The 19,664-nt window shown below is 42.1% G+C and overlaps 1 protein-coding gene across 12 annotated transcripts in view; it reads right to left on the bottom strand.

Moving 5' to 3' along the window:
- The window catches only part of GIGYF2 (GRB10 interacting GYF protein 2), a 146,385-nt gene that overhangs the window by 9,909 nt on the left and 116,812 nt on the right, over window positions 1-19,664 (bottom strand). For 11 of the 12 annotated variants that reach the window (XR_006220995.1, XM_042995656.1, XM_007082973.3 and 8 more), the window contains 7 exons: window positions 18,969-19,130; window positions 17,466-17,624; window positions 14,387-14,623; window positions 6,274-6,396; window positions 3,043-3,249; window positions 2,708-2,913; window positions 1,158-1,312 (listed from right to left, as the gene is read on the bottom strand). Coding sequence is in view for 11 of the 12 variants with exons in the window: in XM_042995656.1 (XP_042851590.1) it covers window positions 1,158-1,312; window positions 2,708-2,913; window positions 3,043-3,249; window positions 6,274-6,396; window positions 14,387-14,623; window positions 17,466-17,624; window positions 18,969-19,130 (1,249 nt within the window). In the remaining variant the exon portion in view is untranslated. The remainder of the gene's footprint in view (window positions 1-1,157; window positions 1,313-2,707; window positions 2,914-3,042; window positions 3,250-6,273; window positions 6,397-14,386; window positions 14,624-17,465; window positions 17,625-18,968; window positions 19,131-19,664) is intronic. The other variant, XM_042995659.1, reaches the window with a different exon arrangement.

Raw genomic sequence — 19,664 nt, 5'->3', positions numbered from 1 at the left:
ACTAAAAATACAACCACACCCCCCGGGAACTTTCACTTCACGGAGATACCATTTGTTTAGAAAGGAATCAAATGGGGCGTTGCAAGCAGTGTGGTGCAGGAGAAAAAGCACAAGTGTCAGAATTAGACAGACATGGGTTGAAAACCTGACTCTGAAATTTGCTCGCTGTGTGACCTTGATGAATTACTTAACCATTCTGAGCCTCTGTTTCCTAATTTATAAAATGGGGATAATATCACCTACATTGTAAAGGTACCTTATGAAATTATTGCAAAAATTAAATAACTGGAATAACATATGTTAACTGCTAGAAAGTGCCTAGCACATGACAGGTGCTTAATGAATGGTAGCCATTACTATTATTTACTATTGTTTTCCCTGGTTCTTTCAGACCATTAGATATTGTTAACGATGATGCAAAGGAACGCTTCCGTTCCTTTACTGTTCTGTTTTTAAAACATCCTTGGTTTTAGTAGTTAAGATACTGGAGATAGACTAGTTCAACGTAGCCTATCAGTTACAGGAATCCCTTCCACACCAAGCTGGTCTCTGGTTCAAACAATTGAGGGTAGGGGCAAGGACTCATTTCCATCTAAGGCAGATGATTCTCTTCTGTGATCAACTAACACTTAGAAAGTTTTCTTCAAATTGCCCTCAAACCTTTTCACTTCCACTCACTGGTCCTAGTTTCATCCAGCACAAAATGAGTCTACTCGCTCTGTCACACAATTCCCACCCCTGCCGCCAAAGGCAGGAAGGGAAAGTTCTCACATCACTTCAGGCTTTTCTCGCCCAGGATAACCTTTGTCTCCACCATGAGTTACGCTCCTATGGACGTGGACTGGCTGGCATGTCCCCCACAAAATGACCCATATGGAACCGTGACCTTCTCTGTCCTGTACATCGTAAGACAGCCTGACAATAGTACTTATTTTTTGGCAACCACTGATAACCTATTTGAGCACAGTATTACAGGACTTTTCTCGCAAGTAGTGTTTACAATACTATGAAAGAGTCACGTTCTTACGGTAGGTACAGGATCTGACCTCCATTACCTTTCACCTCCTGAGTTTTGGCCCATTATTCCAATTTGCAAACCTTTTTTGGGGCTCCTACGCTGCCATTCCACATGCTGGGTTTCCCTCCCCAATTCTTACCATCCAAGTTATTTGCCGTATTAAGGGCATGAAGCATCTGTTCACACCACTGGGTAAATCCATCTTGGGCTTTATTTACTCCCTGAAAGAGCTTCAGCAACTTTTCTTCTTCTTCTACTTTCTTATTCTGCCGGTTAGACACACCTACAGATTTACTAAAGCAAAACAATAGGGCGATATTATATTCCCAGAAACTGTTACTATATGATTATACTACAACACCATAAATAATGTCTTGGCAACACTGGATGGCTGTCCAGTAATCCAACGCTTGGCTCCAAAAACGAAGAAAAACATAAAACAAAAAAACCCCATACTTCAAATGGATTGGGGGCCAGGGGGACTCAATACCTGCTTACAACCTAGCCTCAGCTAATACATTCTGATTTGTGAATATAGGGCGCCTTGCCACAAAAATGGTTAAATTATTCCTATGTGTCTTTTGGTAAGTTTTTAAATTTTGCTAAGCCTCAGTTTACTCATCTGTAAAATGGTACTAATACTTCTTTGGATTATAAGGAAAAAAGATATTGTATGTCAAGACCTAGAGCACAGTGCCTGGCAAAGATGCTCAATAAACTGACAGTTGTTTAGAGTCCTAGTCTTAATATGTGAGACCCTCAAACGAGAAGAGACAATCTGACAACACTACCATTTATTAAGTAGTCACTATGTGCCAGGCACTTCACTAACTACTTCGTGTGCATTCATTTAATCTGTACAACCACGCCCATGAAATCGTTATTATCATCTTCATTTTACAGATGAGGGAACTGAGGCTCAAAGAGGTTCCCTCTTGCCCAAGGTCACACAGCTAATAAGTGGTAGTGCTGGGATTTGATTCATGTATTTATCATTAAAACCCATGCTCATCCAAGAACACCGTATACTGAGGAAAGAAAGACAAAGGTGAAATGTCATTAATTTACCATAAAAATAAATAGGTTTAAGGTCATTAGAGAGGTGTTTATAATACTCCCTACAGTCTAACTAACTTAAAAATATACATTTAGGAAAAAATGCTAAGATCTAGAGAGTATCTTGGAGAAATGTTCAACGACAACAAAAAATACTCTATTCCTCGGGATGTCTGGGTGGCTCAGTCAGTTGAGTGTCCGACTTTGGCTCGGGTCATGATCTCACAGTTTGTGAGATCAATTCCCATATCGGGCTCTTCACTGACAGTGTGGAGCCTGCTTGGGATTCTTTCTCTCTCTTTGCCCCTCACTGACTAATACTTTCTCTCTCTCTCTCAAAACAAATAAACTTTATATATATACTACTCCTAATATTTATTAAGTGGTTACCAAGTGACAGGCAATGGACTAAGTGCCCAGCAATACAAAGAGCCCCTAGACATAACACAGATATGTTTCCATGGGGAAGAAAGCAGTCACCAAACTACAGCCTTCCATGCTTGGACATGGATGAAAACAAGCAAAAACTGAAGAGCTACCTTTTCACGCCCACCCAATATCCCCACTCCACACACGCCCTTCCCCATCCCCCAACCCTCCGAAGAGCATAGGTGTGATCATTTTGAGCCCTACCTGAGACTGGCGTTGTTTTTATTTTTATTTGTAGAATTCCTAGGTCCCACCTCTTTCACTGCATCATCCCAGAATCCCATGTTGGAGTTTTTAGTGTCTGCATTACTCCAGATACTACTGACTAGGTCAGACGCCCACTGATTAGGGGGACCAGTATTTATAGAGCCCCAAACAGAATTCCCAATGCTGGTGTGCAAGTTGGAATGCTGTTAAGGAAGAAGAGACAAATGATGTGGTTAACAATACTAAAAAGATAAAAAGAGAGTCCACAAACGTTCGAAAAGGTCACTTCTAACGCCAATCCACACCACGCGTGCTCAGGAAGCCGGACCCACCGTATTGTTCCGGGCTCTGTTTGGTTGCTGGTGCTGCTGCTGCTGCTGTTGCTTCTGCATCTGCCTGGCTTCTTCCTGCTGTATCTCTAGAAGAGACTTCGCAGTACCTGCAGGTTTGCTGACATTCCCCCAACCTGAGAGTTTTTGCTGCTGCTGCTGCTGCTGCTGCTGGAGAGCTTTCATCAATTCCCTCTGCTGCCGCCTTTGCTGTTGCACAAAGATAGGAGCTAGCTTAAGACTCTGGATTTTAAAATACTAGTTACAAATATCCAGTGTGGTAAATGGAATGCAAATACATAACAGCTGTACAAAATTAAGCGCCTGACAGGGTTAACTACTTTGCTTCAAATAAAGATGTAAGCTACCAGAGGTACTGAAAGGAGAATAAAAAGATCGAATGCAGAATTCCTTCTTAAAAATTAAGTAGGACTTTTGGTTAAGTATAGAAATGAAAATCATATGAACTTCCTAAAGCCCTACCAAAATGACAGGAAAAAAATAATAAAATACACAGATACATACACATACATACGTATATGTGTGTGTATATATATGTATGTATGTATGCACATATACATATATGTATACAGATGCTTTCAAAAAGCATAAACCCATAAGGACAAAAACAACAAAACAGATTTTACAAGCTGAAAAGCAGGGGTGCCCGTCCCTCTCTCTGCTCCCCACCCCCCGACATGAGTGTGCATGCACTCTCTCTCTCAAAATAAATAAATAAACTTTAAAAAAAAAAAAAAAGGAAAGAAAAAAACTCGCAGGTCTTTAAAAAAAGAAAGAAAGAAAAAAGAAAAGCAAATAATGACACCCAATGTAACAGACCCAGTAAACTGAAACCTAAGTAAATGAAGCTCAGAAACAGGCTAATTCATCTAGAAAGCTCAGGAATTAAAAGTGTGGGTAACAGAGGAAAACCTGCCTGAAAATCTGTAAAAAGTAGCAGTTAAGATCCCAGCTGCCTCTGCAATGCGATGTAAGTGGGCAGCTCTCAGAAAACGGAAAAGTTCCTCTTTCGAGAGGCTGAGCCAGATTGGTAGGTTATTCTGTGGGGAAGCTGACCTAGCACAAAAGGATACACCTATAAAATACAAATAGATGGGAGGACTCCCCCAACAGAACAGCCCTGCGAGAGATCACTGCGGCAAAGCCCACCGAAGTCTTGTGTATGCCAGAATCTCTAATCCTAAATATAAATAAACAGCTCAGGACCGATTTGACATAAGCTTCTAAAATGAAAGCCAAAGATCAAATTAAAAAAAAGAAAAGAAAAAAAAAAGAAATTCAGTGGAAACACAAACAAGGGAAAATGGGCACAAGCTAGCTTTTTTAAAAGGTATCAGTAAGTAATTTTAGAAAGGTAAGAAGTAAATTCAATGAAAAAAAAAGAGGCTATAAAAAGAAACACTTTCAGAACAAAATACTCAGGGAAATTTGAAATAAGATCACATACATTACAGCTCAACAGAAGGACTGAAACGGAAGATAAAGGAAATGCTCCCATCAAAAAAGATAAAAAGACAGGTTAAAAATGAGAGAGAAATTATGAGAAAAAAAAAAACCAGTCCAGGAGGGCAACATACAAATGGTAAGAATTTGAGAAAGAAAATAGAACAAGCTGTGCAGCAAACCAAGAGCACCCAGATTTGAACAGGATGGCGGGGGGGAGGCATGCAAAGGGTACCTCCAGGAAAGAATGAAATACAATTATCCTAGGTTTACCTACATGAGAAATATCTACTGAGTAGCATTTTATACCTCTTGAAGAGTGTGAAAAATAACAGTTCAAAGAGAATTAATCAAATGAAAACACAAATAAGGCAACCATTAACTTCTGACTGACTGAATGATGAACGAGTCCCAGGATTCCAACTCTGATGACCACTATTATTTTTTCATTCAGCAGAGACCAAAGATACTGGAACAGTTTCTAGTCTTAAAGAGAGTAGATCTATTCTGCTCTGCATCTACTTGTTGGTAACTTTTTAGAAAATAAATTATTTTACAGGAAGTGGTCCTTCTTTTTTTACAGGGTGGGAAAGAAGGTAATTTTTAAGATGAAGTAAGTTTCACCTACTGGATAAGGTCAAGCACTCTACATGGTGAGTATGTATAGACAACTCCCCCTTCTCTGTGTACCCATGGCCTTCAGTGAACCACACCCCCCAGATCCAAAAATGACGACTGCTCTGCCTCAAGTCATATCCACGAAAAGCACTTTCTTCAAGACTCTGCTACTCCTGCCATCTTTTCAGAGGCCTCCCTAGATCACATGACCTAAAACGAGGCACTCAATTGCTACCACCACCAATTTTTCTCCATCTCCCTTCAACCCGAAGGCAAGCTTTATAAAAGCAGAGAATTTTGTCTGTTTTAGAGTCAGCTAAACTCACCTACAACTGAGTAGGTGTCAGCAAATATGTGATGGATAAACGGACGAATGGATGGGTGAACGGATGAATTAATACGGTACCTAATAGCATGCTGAACCAAACCATTTTCTTATTCATTTTCTCTTCTGTCAAGAACTGTATTCTTCCCTTTCCTCCCTTTCCTTCACTCTTTTGTATCCGTCTTATCCTAATGATGAACTATAGGATATAGACTCACAAGTAGAGAGACTTTATTTCTGACATATTTAAATTTTTCTAGGCTAGTCAGAAAACCCAGTATCCTTAAAGAGATGTATTCTGCATTCTAAAAATCTAATTTGTAAGAAACATATCTATATAAAACTCACCCATAATTATGAAAACTCCATGTACTTTTATTTATGAGCTACTTCCTCAAGAACATTCGCATTACCTAATCTTTTTTAAATGCTTATTTATTTTAAGAGAGCAAGTGAGCATGAGCAGGGGAGGGGTGTAGAAAGAGAATCCCAAGCAGGCTCCGCACTGTCAGAGCAGAGCCCGCCTCAGAGCTCGATCCCATGAACTGTGAGATCACGATCTGAGCCAAAATCAAGAGTCGGACGCTTAACCAACTGAGCCACCCAGGTGCCCCTCATGTTACCTAATCTCAATGTTATTCCTATCAGCAACTTCACAGTTGCCGGAGTCACCAAATTCTAGACTAGCTAAAGAGCTTAATGATGAACATCCAATTCAGACACACGGCGACTATGACAATAATCATGATCTTTACTAACCACTCACCCATAATGCACCCCAGCTATTCTGGAACACTGACTAGAGCACTTTTACTTTTAAAACGTACCTCTTCTCGAAGCTGCCGTTCTCGTTCCTCTTCTAGTTTTTGGATTTCAGCCAATGACAGCGTTGCCTGGGACTGACATGCTGTTGTATTGGACTGCTGGCCCCACGTGGAAGAAGAGGGAAGCTAACAAAAAGGAAGGCAGAAGAGTTCATGAGGAAATGTGGACAGGAAACAAAGAGGCAAGACTGCATTATATACAGGCAGGGAATTCATGTTTCCTTCAACTCCACTTAAACATTTAACTCAAAATTCCATCCTGCAATCCTTGTGCATATTAGAATTCTCCCAGTTTGCTTTTGAAACTTTTGTCACTACTCTAAACCTCAGATTATTTTAGAACTTAAAATATACATGGTACACTTTTATCTACCATTTCGGACTGCAAATTTGTTACACCTGGCACTAATATATATATACAACAATATACAGATATAACGAGTAAGGAGTAAAACAAAACAACCACTACATTTTTAATCCAAGGGGGCAATGAAGGACATGATATGCTACTTTTAGTGAAAAGCTGAAAGACAATATTTCTGAAGAAAAAGCTGAGGTGGGGAGCTCACAGAAGATGCCAGGCACAGTTCTTAATCAGTATTTTATAAAAGTGAATCACTGTTAACCAGGCTGTAGCTTCTAGTCATGAGCCCTAGGCTGTTTTTAATAAATAATTCTATTTTTCCTATCCTTTAAAATCACTGACTAAAATAGAGTGTAAATATTTTTTGGGTCCAGAAGACTTTAATGTTCTCAAATGCTTGATTATTTTAAGGGAATCTCTTGGTTGTCTGGGCCAAAAAAACACACACTTTAATTTTGAGACATCTTGTGGCTCTTAACAAACAAACAAAAATAACAAAAACCAAATCTAACTAGACTTGAAATATGTTTAATAAAAATCATACAAACAAAATGCCCAAAAAGCCCAAAGAAGAATGGCTCTATAGCAGAAGTCTCTGCAACCTGGAGCTGGTGGAATAAGGACGCAGTTTAAGCTGTCACTGATATTGCCAAACAGCTCTCGGAAGGAGTACCTTCAGCACTACAGAATACCACCGGTCCTGAACGTTTACGTCTGGGGCTGATAGAGGAGGTAGCAGGGGCATTTCTCTCAAAATACACCCCTGCTGTAACGGGGGAGAAGCGAGGAGGGAAGCTAAGAGAGAAAGACTGGGGACTAGGTGGGCAACATTAAGCACAAACGAACTCGTGTTACCCACAGGAAATGACATATTGGAAGGCACTATCAAGATCAAATGAGGCAGCAGATCTCAAACACAACAGCAGCATTCGGGAGGGCCTGTGAAAATGCAGATGCCCTGGCCCCACATTCGATGAATCAGAAGATCCAAAGGTGAGGCCAGAGAATTTATATGTTTTGAATTCTGATGCATTCAGCCAGTAACCCCCAAAGCTATCTCAAATCCCAGATGTGTCACCCCAGCGTACCCTAGGAACCAATCCCCAGCCCTCTTCAGAGCCTCAGTCAGCACGGGAAGAGATGCACTCTCCCTCCACAAGATGGCCTGTTCCCCCTTCCGGCACCTCCGAGTTCCTTCCCACCGCTGCGCCAAAATACGCTTCACTGTACTCTATGCTCCTGACTCACAGGTCTGCTCTGTGGACTAATGGAGAACAAAGCCGTCTTCTTCACATGACGGACAAATGTCTGCAGATCCCTATCATTTTCTTTAAGTCTTATTTGCGCATAGGAAATGATATCCCATCGCTCCGTCAACACTGCCTCAGGTCATTTTCCAACTCAACCAATGTCCTGTACTGCCCACTCAGAGAACTACAGTTTATCAATCATACTTTTCAGAACAACTCACTCCCAAATCAGAAACAACTAATAGGGAGTTCAGCACATTCTTTATCACCTGAATGCCTCGTATCTTTCACTGAGGTAAGAAAATTTACTATTTTTTTCTGCCATGATATTGCTACCTTACTTTCCATCACTGTACTTTATTTTGAAAAATAACCATTACACCTCTGCTAGGATAGTACAAAGTGCTCTGCAGACCCTCTCCCCAGCAAAATGGGTGAAAGTTCCTTCTCAAAAAATTACTTAAAGCCTCTGGAAGTGAACATACAGGAATACGAAGAAACAGGTCTTCAAGAAAACCTGGTAAAACTCGGTAAGAACTGAGAGTCTGCGGTACTTGCACCGAGATCCGTCCACTCTCTCCTGACTCCCAGCTCAGCCAGACAGAAGCGCCACTCCAGATGAGCGTAGCTCAGAACACAGGCCCCCTGTCCCTGTCAAGCCCAGTTGGTGGGCCAGCTTCTTACAAAGAGCACAACACCAGCATGTCCCCTCCTGGCTACAGCTACCTGCTGCAAAGGTGAAGGCACCGGCAAGGACAGCTGGGGGGGGGGGGGGGGGGGCTTCTTATGCCCAGCCCCCAACTTGTGGAATGGAAACTCCCTTGAGTACAGTGCCACCAGGGCTACTAGGGTCCTGAGTGCCACTGCCCTGACTCAAAAGGCTACCATACCACCGGCAGAGCCAAGCCAAGCAAAATCGAGGCCGCTGTCCCTCCCCCAAGGGTTCAATTCCTAAGCAGAGTACCACTTAGAAAAGCACACCACTGTCACCAGCGCCAGAGCTGTGACTCATACTTTTGCCTTGGGGTGGAGGTGAGAGGAACAGATGGGAATATGCAGAGTTCCGGACCTCTTCCTAAAGGAATGGACTTTATTCGTAACAGACTGCGGAGAATGAGAAGTCCAAGCCAAAGGGCGCTTTTAAGAACAGTGGAGGCTGGGTGAAAGGCAACCGGGAGGAGATCAGTAGATTTACTGGACATGCACAGGTTAAACTGCGCGCCCCTACTCTGTCTCAGGGAACCAAGGAAATTGCCGAAAGAGGTTCTCCTGGGGTCAGAAACAATCTCAAAAATAGACCTCAGGAAGTGTCTCTTCAAAGAAGCCTGAATTTCACTGGATCAGTTGGTGAAGCAATCTACGCCCCAGGGCACTTCTGAGAACAGGAAAGCAATGCAGGTAGCAATCAGTGGAGGTTAACAGTTAGACAAAGCTACAGACAAAGCTAGAAAAAGATAATCAAAGAGTCCTGCCAAAACCAGGGATCCCAGAGTGACCATGGGCATGCCTGAGGAGCAGCAGCAGATTTCCATCCACCCTGTTGGGGAGGCAGTGAGAGACTGGGACGTCACTAAATTAATTCAGTCAGGCACAAAACAATGATGGGGCTTGCAGGACCAGTAACCAGAGTTCCTACAACATATTATCAAAAACAAGTCCAGTTTCCAACAAAATAATATGAGAACTGTAAAGCGACAAGAAAGAATGGCCTATACGCCAGGAAAGAAGCTGGCAACCACCTACAAAAGTGACCAGATGTCAGATTTAACAAAAACATCCAAGTTTTATAAATACGTTCAGAGAACTAAACAAAACCTTGACTGAAGTGGTAAAGGAAGGCATGATGACAATGTCAAAACAAAGAATAGCAATAAAGTGATAAAGATTATTTCTAGACCAGAAGGAAATCCTGGAGTTTGAAAGCCGGGTAACTAAAATGAGAAATCGCTAGAGGAACTAAAAGTATATCTGAACTGGTCAAAGAAATTAATGAAACTTGCAGATCAACAGAGATCACACAATCCAAAAAACCGACTGAAAGAAAGAATGAAGAGAAACGAAGACAGCCTGAGAGAAATGGGAAACATCACTGAGCACACCAACATGTGCACAATACAAGTAGCAGGAGAGGAGAGAAAGGAGCAGAAAAAATATCTGAAGAAACCATGGCTGAAATTTATTTTAAAACATTAATTTATACATCCAGGAAGCTTAACTATAACAAGATAAACACAGAGATCCATAATTAGACATTACTATGGTAAAAATGCTGAAAGCCAAAAAGGAGAAAATCTTAGGGGGTCTGGGTGGCTCAGTCAGTTGAGCATCGACTCTAGATTTTGGTTCAGTCGTGGGATCGAGCCTTGCACTGCTTCCCCCCCCCCCTCCGCCCCCAAGCTGTGTGTGGAGCTTGCTTGGAATTCTCTCTCTCCCTCTCTCTGTCTGGCCCTCCCCTGCTCACTCACACGTGTGAGTTATTTAAAAACATAGAATAGAATAGAATAGAATAGAATAGAATAGAATAGAATAGAATAGGGATGCCTCTGCCTTTAAAAAATAAAGACATCATTACTTCAATATTCCACTTTCAAAAACAGACCAATTAGGTGGAGATCAACAAGCAACTAGGTGACACTATAATAACCAATTGGACCTGAAAGACATCTATATATAACACCCGAGCCAGCAACAGTAGAATATACATTCTTCTCAAAGAAAGATCTCCAGGATACATCTAATGAAGGTAAAACCTAAGACATAATATCAACTTCAATAATTCATTTAAAGGGAAAAACAGCCGTGCCTGGCTGGCTCAGTCAGTAGAGTGACTCTTGATCTCAGGGTCATGAGTTCAAGCCCCACATTGGGTATGGAGCCTACTTAAAATACAAACATAAAGTAAAATAAAATAAAAATAAAAACATAAAGTACGTTCTCTGATCACAATGAATGAGAAATAAGTAACAAAAAAGAAATTCTGGAAACTCACAAATCAGTAGAAATTAAACAAAACACTTCTACATAACCAATGAGTCCCAGAACAAATCAAAACTTAGGGGTAGCACCTAAACCATACTTAGAGGGAAATTTCTAACTGCAAATGACCATCTGAACAAGATGTCACATCAATAAACTAACCTGCTACACCTTAAAATACTAGAAAAAGAGAGGAAATTAAACTTAAAGCAAGCAGAAAAAAATAATAAAATTAGAGAAGTTAAACAGATATAATAGGAACAGGTCAGTAGAATCAAAGGCTGGTTCTTTAAAAAGATCAACAAAATTAACTTAGCTCGACTGTCCAAGAAAAGAGAGAAGACTCAAATTATTACAATCAGGAAAGAAAGAAGGACCTCACTGCTGATCTTAAAGAAACAAAAAGGGATATAAAGGAATACCAACACCAGCTGTCTGCCACTCAGATAACCCAGATGAAGATGACAGATTCCTATAAAACTATAAACTATGGGGCTGCCCAGGTGGCTCAGTCAATTAAGTGTCAACTCGATTTCGGCTCAGGTTGTGATCTTACAGTTTGTGAGTTCAAGCCCCACGTCCAGCTCTGCACTGACAGCACAGAGCCTGCTGGGGATTCTCTCTCTTTCCCTCTCTCTCTCTCTCTCTGCCCACTCCTACCCCCCACCCCACTTGCACTGTCTTTCTCTCTTTCTCAGAATAAACTTAAATAAAAAGATTGTAAAGATGCAAACTACCAAAAACTTACTCGAGAAGAAACAGACAAGCTAAATAGACCTGTTAAGAAGCAAATATATAGAATTAGTAATCAAACAACTATCCACAAAAAAAAACCTAGGCCAAATGGTTTAACTGCCCAATTCTACAGAACATTTAAAGAAGTAATACCACTTCTTCACAAACTCTCCCAGAGTACAGAAGAGGAAACATTTCTCAACTCATTTTTCAGGGCCAGTATTGCTCGACATCATTAGTCATCAGAGAAATGCAAACCAAAACCACAATGAGATACCATGTCACACCTACAAGAATGGCTATAATCAAAAAGTCAGATAATAAGGATTAATGAGGATGTGGAGATATGTGAATCCCCATATACTGCTGGTGGTAATGGAAAATGGTGCAGCCACTTTGGAAAATAGTCTGGTAGTTCCACAAACCATCAAATCTAGTTCTCTTATGACCCAGCAATTCCACTCCTAGGTATATACAACTACATAAAAGCTCGCCCGTGAATATTGATTTATAGCAGCAATACTCACAACAGCCAAAAGATAGAAACCTCTCAAATGTCCATCAACTGATGAATACAAATGCAGGATGTCCATACCATGGAATATTATTCAACCATAAAAAGGAATGAAGTACTGAGCCGTACTACAGTGTAAGTGAACCTTGAAACCATTACGCTAATTGAATGAAGTCAGTCACAAAAGAACGTAGATTATATGATTCCATGTATTTCAAATGTCTAGAACAGGCAAACCTATAAAGAGAGAAAGTAAGTTAGGGGTAACTTTGGGCTGGGAGAATAGGGAGTAGGGTGTGACCGCCAAAGGATTTTTGGAGGAGGGGCCTAGGGTGGTATTGAAAATGTTAAAGTCCACTGTGGTAATGGTTGCACTTATCTGTGAATATACTAAAACTACTGAATTGTATACTTTGGTTTAATCATGCGGTATGTGAGCTGTATCTCAATAAAACCATCTTTAAAAAACCTTTTTCAGGAGAGCCTTTAGCCATTCCTCATAACTGAATCTCAAATTCTTTATCTTCGTGCAGAATGTTGATCTATAAAATATTGGAAGATAGCAAGCCAAAGCCAGACACACAACAGATACAGTCAGAGAAGTCAGAGATCTGGAGGTTACCCGTGACTTTTCTTCCCCCTCAGCCCCACCTTCTTATCAGTCACCATATTCTATGACGTGGCCTCCAGGCCCTGAAGACACAGACATATGGGTTCTAATACAGGGCTCTGCTCTCGCTCCTGAACATTTTTACTCTGGTAAAACACAGGTATCCACACCTAAGCTTTTAAGCGTGGCTGTGAAGATGAAATGATGTCACGTACGGAAAGCTGGCGTCCAGTGCTTGACACAAAGCAAGCACTCGATAATCGGTGCTATCTTCAATTCCTCCCTTCCAATCCCATTATCGCCGCCTTCTCCTTCCGCACTGCTCCATCAGCCCCTTGCAATCACTCTGCTGACCTCGTTTTGCTCCTTCCAAATTCATCTTCCACTTAGATTTGCTCCTGCACATCTGACGGTGCTATTTCCTAGCTGAAAACACTCGAGTGGCCCACTCGGTTTTACACGCCTTTAAGTCCCAGTTCTCTAATAGAGCATATACGAGCCACGGTGACCGGGACCCTGCCCACGCTTCCCTCACACCTCACTCTCCAACAACAGTAACCACTTTCTAAATTCCCCCCGAAGTACCACAGTGTTTCTGAACTTCATTCCTCTGCTCACCCCAGGTCTTCTCGCTCAAAAACCCCCTCCATTCTCCAAACTGCCTGTTGGGCTTTTTCTTTTTTTTTTTTTTTTTTTAATTTTCCCTCCCTAATACCTCAGTTTAAAAGTTATCATTTTCTAGCAAGTCTTTCCCAACTTCCCATGTGGACAGTGGCTCTCACATTTTAGTAAGCATCAGAACTCCTGGAGGCTTTGTTTGAACATAGATTGCTGCATCCCACCCCAAGAGGTTCTGGAGTGGGTCTCCTGAGTATCTGCATTCCTAACAAATTCCCAGGGGCTCATACTCTGAGAACCGCTGCCTGATGCCATCTCTCTCATTACGCTCACCACTCTGTACTCGAGTGTCCCATTCCTATGTCTTTCTCCTGTGAACCCCTGAAGACAGAACACACTAAACCACACTGCTAACCACAGACCCCGTGTAAAGTTATGTGGGCCCTGCCACAAAGCTGTCCCTCTCTCCCAATTACTCTCACTCCATCACTCGTGCCACAACTTTATGGTCACCAAAGGCTTCCTCTCTAGGAGCCTCCCCAGATCTCCCTCTGTGCCTCATTTCCAGAAGGTCACCAAGTCTTGCTGGCTGCTATTAAGAGGGAGAGGGGGAGGGGGAGGGGGAGGGGGAGGGGGAGGGGGAGGGGGAGGGGGAGGGGGAGGGGGAGGGGGAGGGGGAGGGGGAGGGGGAGGGGGAGGGGGGGGGAGAGGAGATGGGAAGAGAATCCTAAGCAGTATCCATGCTCAGCACAGAGCCTGACATAGGGCTTGATCCTACGACCCTGAAATCATGACCTGAGCCGAAATCAAGAGTTAGACGCTCAACCAACTGAGCCACCAAGGCGCCCCTAGAGCATGTGACTTTTGATCTTGGGGTGGCGAGTTCAGGCCCCACACTGGGCATGAAGCTTCCTTAGGGGAAAAACAAAGGAAGCCACAGTGGTAACATTCAGAGTAAAGAAAGCACACTGCGCCACTGCTCCTGCCGCTGCTGGCATCCACCTCCGAACACCGGCGAGCAGCGTGTGTGGTGGGCGTCCGGGCTTCACCTTCATTTGCGCCAGCTGCTGCTGCTGCTGCTGCTGCTGCAGCCTCCGGAGGGCCTCTTGCTGCTGCTGCCTCTGGCGCATTAACTCCTTCTGCCGCTGCAGCTCCAGCTCCTTCCTCTTCCGCTCCTCCTCTTCGTGCCGGAGTCGGGCCGCCTCCTCTTCCATTCTCAGCCGGTTCTCCTCTAATCGACGCTGGGCTTCTTCTTCTTCCCGGGCCCATTTTGCAGCCTCCTCCTCCTTCCCAGAAAGAAAAATAAAAGAGAATACAATTTGTTTAAAAAAAAAAAAAAAAAAAAAGTCCGAATCACTTTTAAAGGCTTTTGTCAAAAAGCTATAGATACACCAGAAAAATCAGGAACTTTGTTTATGATGATGTGAGACGGAAGATTTCTTTTAAAATCTATTTACAATAGCCACAAAAGCCTAGAATGCTCACAGGATAAAATTATAATTTATTTGCTAATTTCGTCATAAAAGAAATGTCACTTTGACCATTTGTAGTAAGTACTGATCTAAGAGATCACCCGCCAACTGTAGCAAAGCTTCTGGCGACTGTTCCTCCGTTAAGGCAGAGTTAGCTTTTCAGGATGCCGAGTTTGAAAACCTACCAGGACCTTGCAAGGACAGATTACCAGGAAAGCCTCACCCAGTTGTGGAACCAGAGCAACCTTACAAGATCATTTAAATTCCATCCCTGAGTCACACCTCTGGAGGTCCCACAGGTCCTTTGGAACATCTCTCCTTGACCTATTATCCCTCCCTCTACTACTCTGTCCTGTCCTTGGCTCATTTTCCTTCTGCTTCCCTTCTTCAAAGTCATTCCACTATGCCCTCTGGAACGCTCCTCACCTCCCTCCACAGAGTCTGCTTACTGGGCCTACAGTGCTGTGTTTTTCCTGATAGCACATTCCCCTTCATTTTCCAAAACTGAAGGCAGATGTCAACTACTCTATGAATGACTTCCCTAGTCTTTAGGAGACAGACTTCCCTTCTGCCTTTTTTCTTTCCTTTTTTTTTTTTAAATAGCCTTCACGTCCAGCGTGGAGCCCAAGGCAAGACTTGAACTGACGACTCTGAGATCAAGACCTGAGCTGAGATCAAGACTTAGACACTTAACCAACTGAACCACCCAGACACCTCCCTGCTCCCCCACCTTTTCATGATCTCCAATTATACCCTGTCCTCCTGTTTGCTCCTATCCCACCTGTGTCAACAATTATTTCTACCTATCCAACAACCATTCCTTTTAGGCGTCTTCCTTATAGACAGAGGCTCTATGTCACCTCAGAGGTCCAAAATGCCAGATTTTGCTTCCAATGTAACTAGAATCATGTGATATGATTTAGGCCAAAGGGATGCCTGCTGGAAGGCTTCTAGAGAAGATATTCTTCTGAAACAAAAGCAGCACAAGAGAAGGGCCATTCCCTTACAGGCTTTCCAAGGATATGGTATACAAAACGCCTAATCGGGACATGAAAAATCTAAAGTTAAAAGTCAACCCACCTAAAAAACAAAGCAGAAGTCTGCAAAGGACGTGGATCCTATGTGACACCTCTGAGTTACTCAAGTCGTAACTGCCTTACTTGACATGTGATCTGTTGTTTAAACTATTTTAATGGGTGATGGGCATTGGGGAGGGCACCTGTTGGGATGAGCACTGGGTGTTGTATGGAAACCAATTTGACAACAAATTATATTTAATAATAAAAAAAACAACTATTTTTAGGTGAATACTTTGGTGTTGCAGCTGATGTATCCTAACTGTGGCATTTATTTCTTGTACAATCATCACCAACATAGCCTGTGAACTTCTGAGGACAGAAACAATTTCTTTAAAAGTTTCACACTCTACCAGAGAAACATGCCCAGTAAGCGGCATATAGTACCTCAACCAAACATGTTAACTGTTAAATGAATAAACCAAATGACAAATCAATACACAATCTACCCTTGAGGCTCTCTACCTCTAATTGTATTTAGGTTGTTCAGAGTTTCAATCCAGAATTTAGCCAAAAGCAGGTTATCTCCAGCTTGCGTCAATCTACACCTAGAAGTGTGGATTGCCCATAGTAATTTCCTTCCAGAGAGTACAGTATGTGGGGACAAGAGTAACTTTACAGCAGAGAAAACAAACAAGCATGGCCGCAGCCAGGTGACCAAGGTCTACACCAGTAGTCATTAGTCATGTTGATAATATGCACCCTTGATAGAGGATGATGAAAATGGCACTTTGCCTTTGTGTGATCTACTTTACAAAAGCCATAACCTCAGTTTAATTGTGAGAAAAACGTCAGATAAATTCCAATAGAGGGTTAACCTAATAGTGACCATTAATTATTCCTTAAAACTGTCAAAGTCATCAAAAACAAGGAAAGCCTGAAAAACTGTCACAGTGAAGAAGCAGCTAAGGAGACAACTAAATGTACTATTTTGGATTTGGGATCTGGGAACAGAAAAAGAACATTGGGGGGAAACTGAGGAAATGTGAAAAAACCATAGACTTTAGTTTAAAATAACGGATCAACATTGGTTTACTGTTGACAAATGTACCGTACTAACGTAAGATAATACTAGAAGAAACCATATTATCAACCGAACGTTTTTGAAAATCTAATACTGTTCTAAAAATAAAGTCTCCTAAATTTAAAAAAAAAAACCAAAGTTCTTAAACATTAAAAGGAAATGCTTTAGGGGTTCTGGCTGGCTGCAGAGGCAGAATGGCCTGGCTGGCCTGGGACTGGATAGTGGTGACTGCTCATAGCCTGTGAAAATACCACGCAGCACTGAACAGTGCACTTTAAAAAACTGCAGAGCACCCTCAAGCAGAAGCAGTGAACTTGCAGATCTCACAGCTGGTATTTTAAAGGCCTTTAGATTTCTGTCCAGTATTCTGAGGGTTTCTTGGTTCTTTGAGATTTCATTCAGCTTTTATAATTACATGTGGAACAGTCATTATAAAAGTAGTAAGAGTCAGGTCTCACGGTAATTTTAAGTCAACAGGCCATCCTCACATCCAAACACTTTCTAATCACAAACCCTAGCTTCAAAGAAGCAATGAGAAGAGCAAGCCAGGTGTCACCTGCTTGCGTAACAACTCCTCCTGCTTCCGCCTTTCCTCCTCCTCTCTCCTCCTCTCTTCCAGTCTCCTAAGAGCTTCTTCTTGCTGTTGTCTTTCTTCCTCTTCTCGCTGTCGCCTTAATGCAATTTCTTGCTCCCTTTGACGTCGCAGAGCTTCTTCCTAAATTAAAAAAAAAAAAAAAAAAAAAAAGGTGTGTGGGGTGGGGAGGGAGGACAAGGGAGGGAGGGAGAGAGAGGAAGAGAGAGAAAAACTCTGGATCTCAATATATCCCATTATAATTTGAAAAGAAATAGACTATGTGCTAAGGTTCTTTAACAGTAAATATAAAAAGGATATAATCAGGATCTAGAGTAAAAAGTAAGTATGTGAGTTAGGAGACAGACATATCAACCATTAAAATAATTTGTATTTGAAGTATTAGTAGTTACACAGCACTATAATGAGAGTCTACCCTGGATTCTACATTAGCTACATCATTTACTGATTAACCCCAGAAAGGGCCACATGAGGCCTCACACTTTGGTTTCTCTGCTGGTACCATTAGTCCTCCTTTATCTATCAATCAATCAATCAATCAATCATTCAATCGGGAACCTAGAACACAGATCAAATCACCATAGCAATCCAAAATGCCTGGTGTCGTAGGAATAAGCTCTCTAGTCAGAAGTACTGAGTAAAGCCATGTATTCTAGAACGTATTCTGAAGAACAAAGTCGCAAGTACACAGAAAAGGGTCTCATCGTCAAAATAATTTAGGAAATACTGAGCAACACAGGACTCAACTGATTTCTTTACTGCAATACTTCTTAGAGCCCTTACAAGCTAGTGTAGAATGTAACTCTAAGAAGTATTAGTAGTTCAGATCTAATTTCAGCATGGACCTTTTTGTTTTTCACAGAGTACTTCTTGGGGCCAACAATGGGATGAAATGTGAGATAGCACTGCACTTAGGAGCTATTTCAGAGTGGATTCTTTCAACTGGGATAAGTAAAAAATCCCAACAGAGAAACAGGTCAAGCAAATGAAAAGAGAATTCACAAAAAAAGATACATAAGTGGTTAAAATACATGAAAACCATTCGACACTGGTCATAAATACTTAAGTCGAGCTTCCCATTGAGTGTGGAGCCTGCTTAAGATTTTCTCTCTCTCCCTCTCTCTGCCCCTCTCCCCTGCTCTCTCTCTAATAAGTAAATAAAAAGAAACAAACAAACAAACAAACAAACAAATAAATAAATAAATAAATAAGCAAAGACTTAGTTACTTCTGAAATCTAACTGAAAATATTAAAAAAAAAAAAAAAGCAACTCCAGATCTACCCGGACTGAAACTAGCAGCAGGGGCTGCTAGTGGGTAACAGACATTTATTCTAAAGGAAGTGACTCTCCTAAATTTCTAATCTCGATCCGGCTGTTAACTCCTTCCCAACTTCAAGAGACCGTCTCCGAGAACCATGAAATCTGGTCTAGGGCTAATGCTGGGGTCGGCGCTCTCCAAGGTATACCTGTTTCCTTCGGGCGAGCTCTTCCTCTTCCCGCCTCTTCCTTTCTTCCTCCTGCTGCCTCCGAAGGATTTCCTCCTGTTGTCTCCGAAGTTCTTCTTGCCTCTTTCGCTCCTCCTCCTCCCGCTTTGCCCTCATTTCTGCCTCTCTTCTCTCCTGTTCTAGCTGTGATGACATGAAAATACTCTTAGAAACTTAAAGCCAAGCACAGAAACACTCCAACGTGACTGACCACTGCCATTAAGAGAAACGGGAAGGTGCAGACACTACACCACTCACAGGTGCCTGTACTGCAGCTGAGTGATGAAACCAGCTCTGTAAGAACTAAGCTCTGGGGGCACCTGGGTGGCCCAGTTGATTAAGCGTCTGACTCTTGATCTTGGCTAAGGTCATGATCTCATGGCTTCATGAGTTTGAGCCCCACAGCGGGCTCTGTGCTGACAGCACAGAGCCTGCTTAGGATAGTCTCATTCTCATATTCTCTCTCTCTCTCTCTCGTCCCCCTCTCCCACTCGTGCGCTCGCTCTCTCTCTCTCTCTCTCTCTCTCAAAAAATAAACTTCAAAAAAGAAAAACGAGAACCAAGCTCTGATATGTCCCAATAAGCAGAACAGTGTTCTGCTCTTCCAAATTGAATGCACTCTCCCTGACATTTACCTGCCTCCTCGCTCCACACTACCATACCTGATCTTCTAGGGAT

Source organism: Panthera tigris, chromosome C1 (assembly GCF_018350195.1).
Source record: "Panthera tigris isolate Pti1 chromosome C1, P.tigris_Pti1_mat1.1, whole genome shotgun sequence".
Taxonomy (NCBI): Eukaryota; Metazoa; Chordata; class Mammalia; order Carnivora; family Felidae; genus Panthera; species Panthera tigris.
This window is presented reverse-complemented; position numbering and strand designations above follow the sequence as displayed.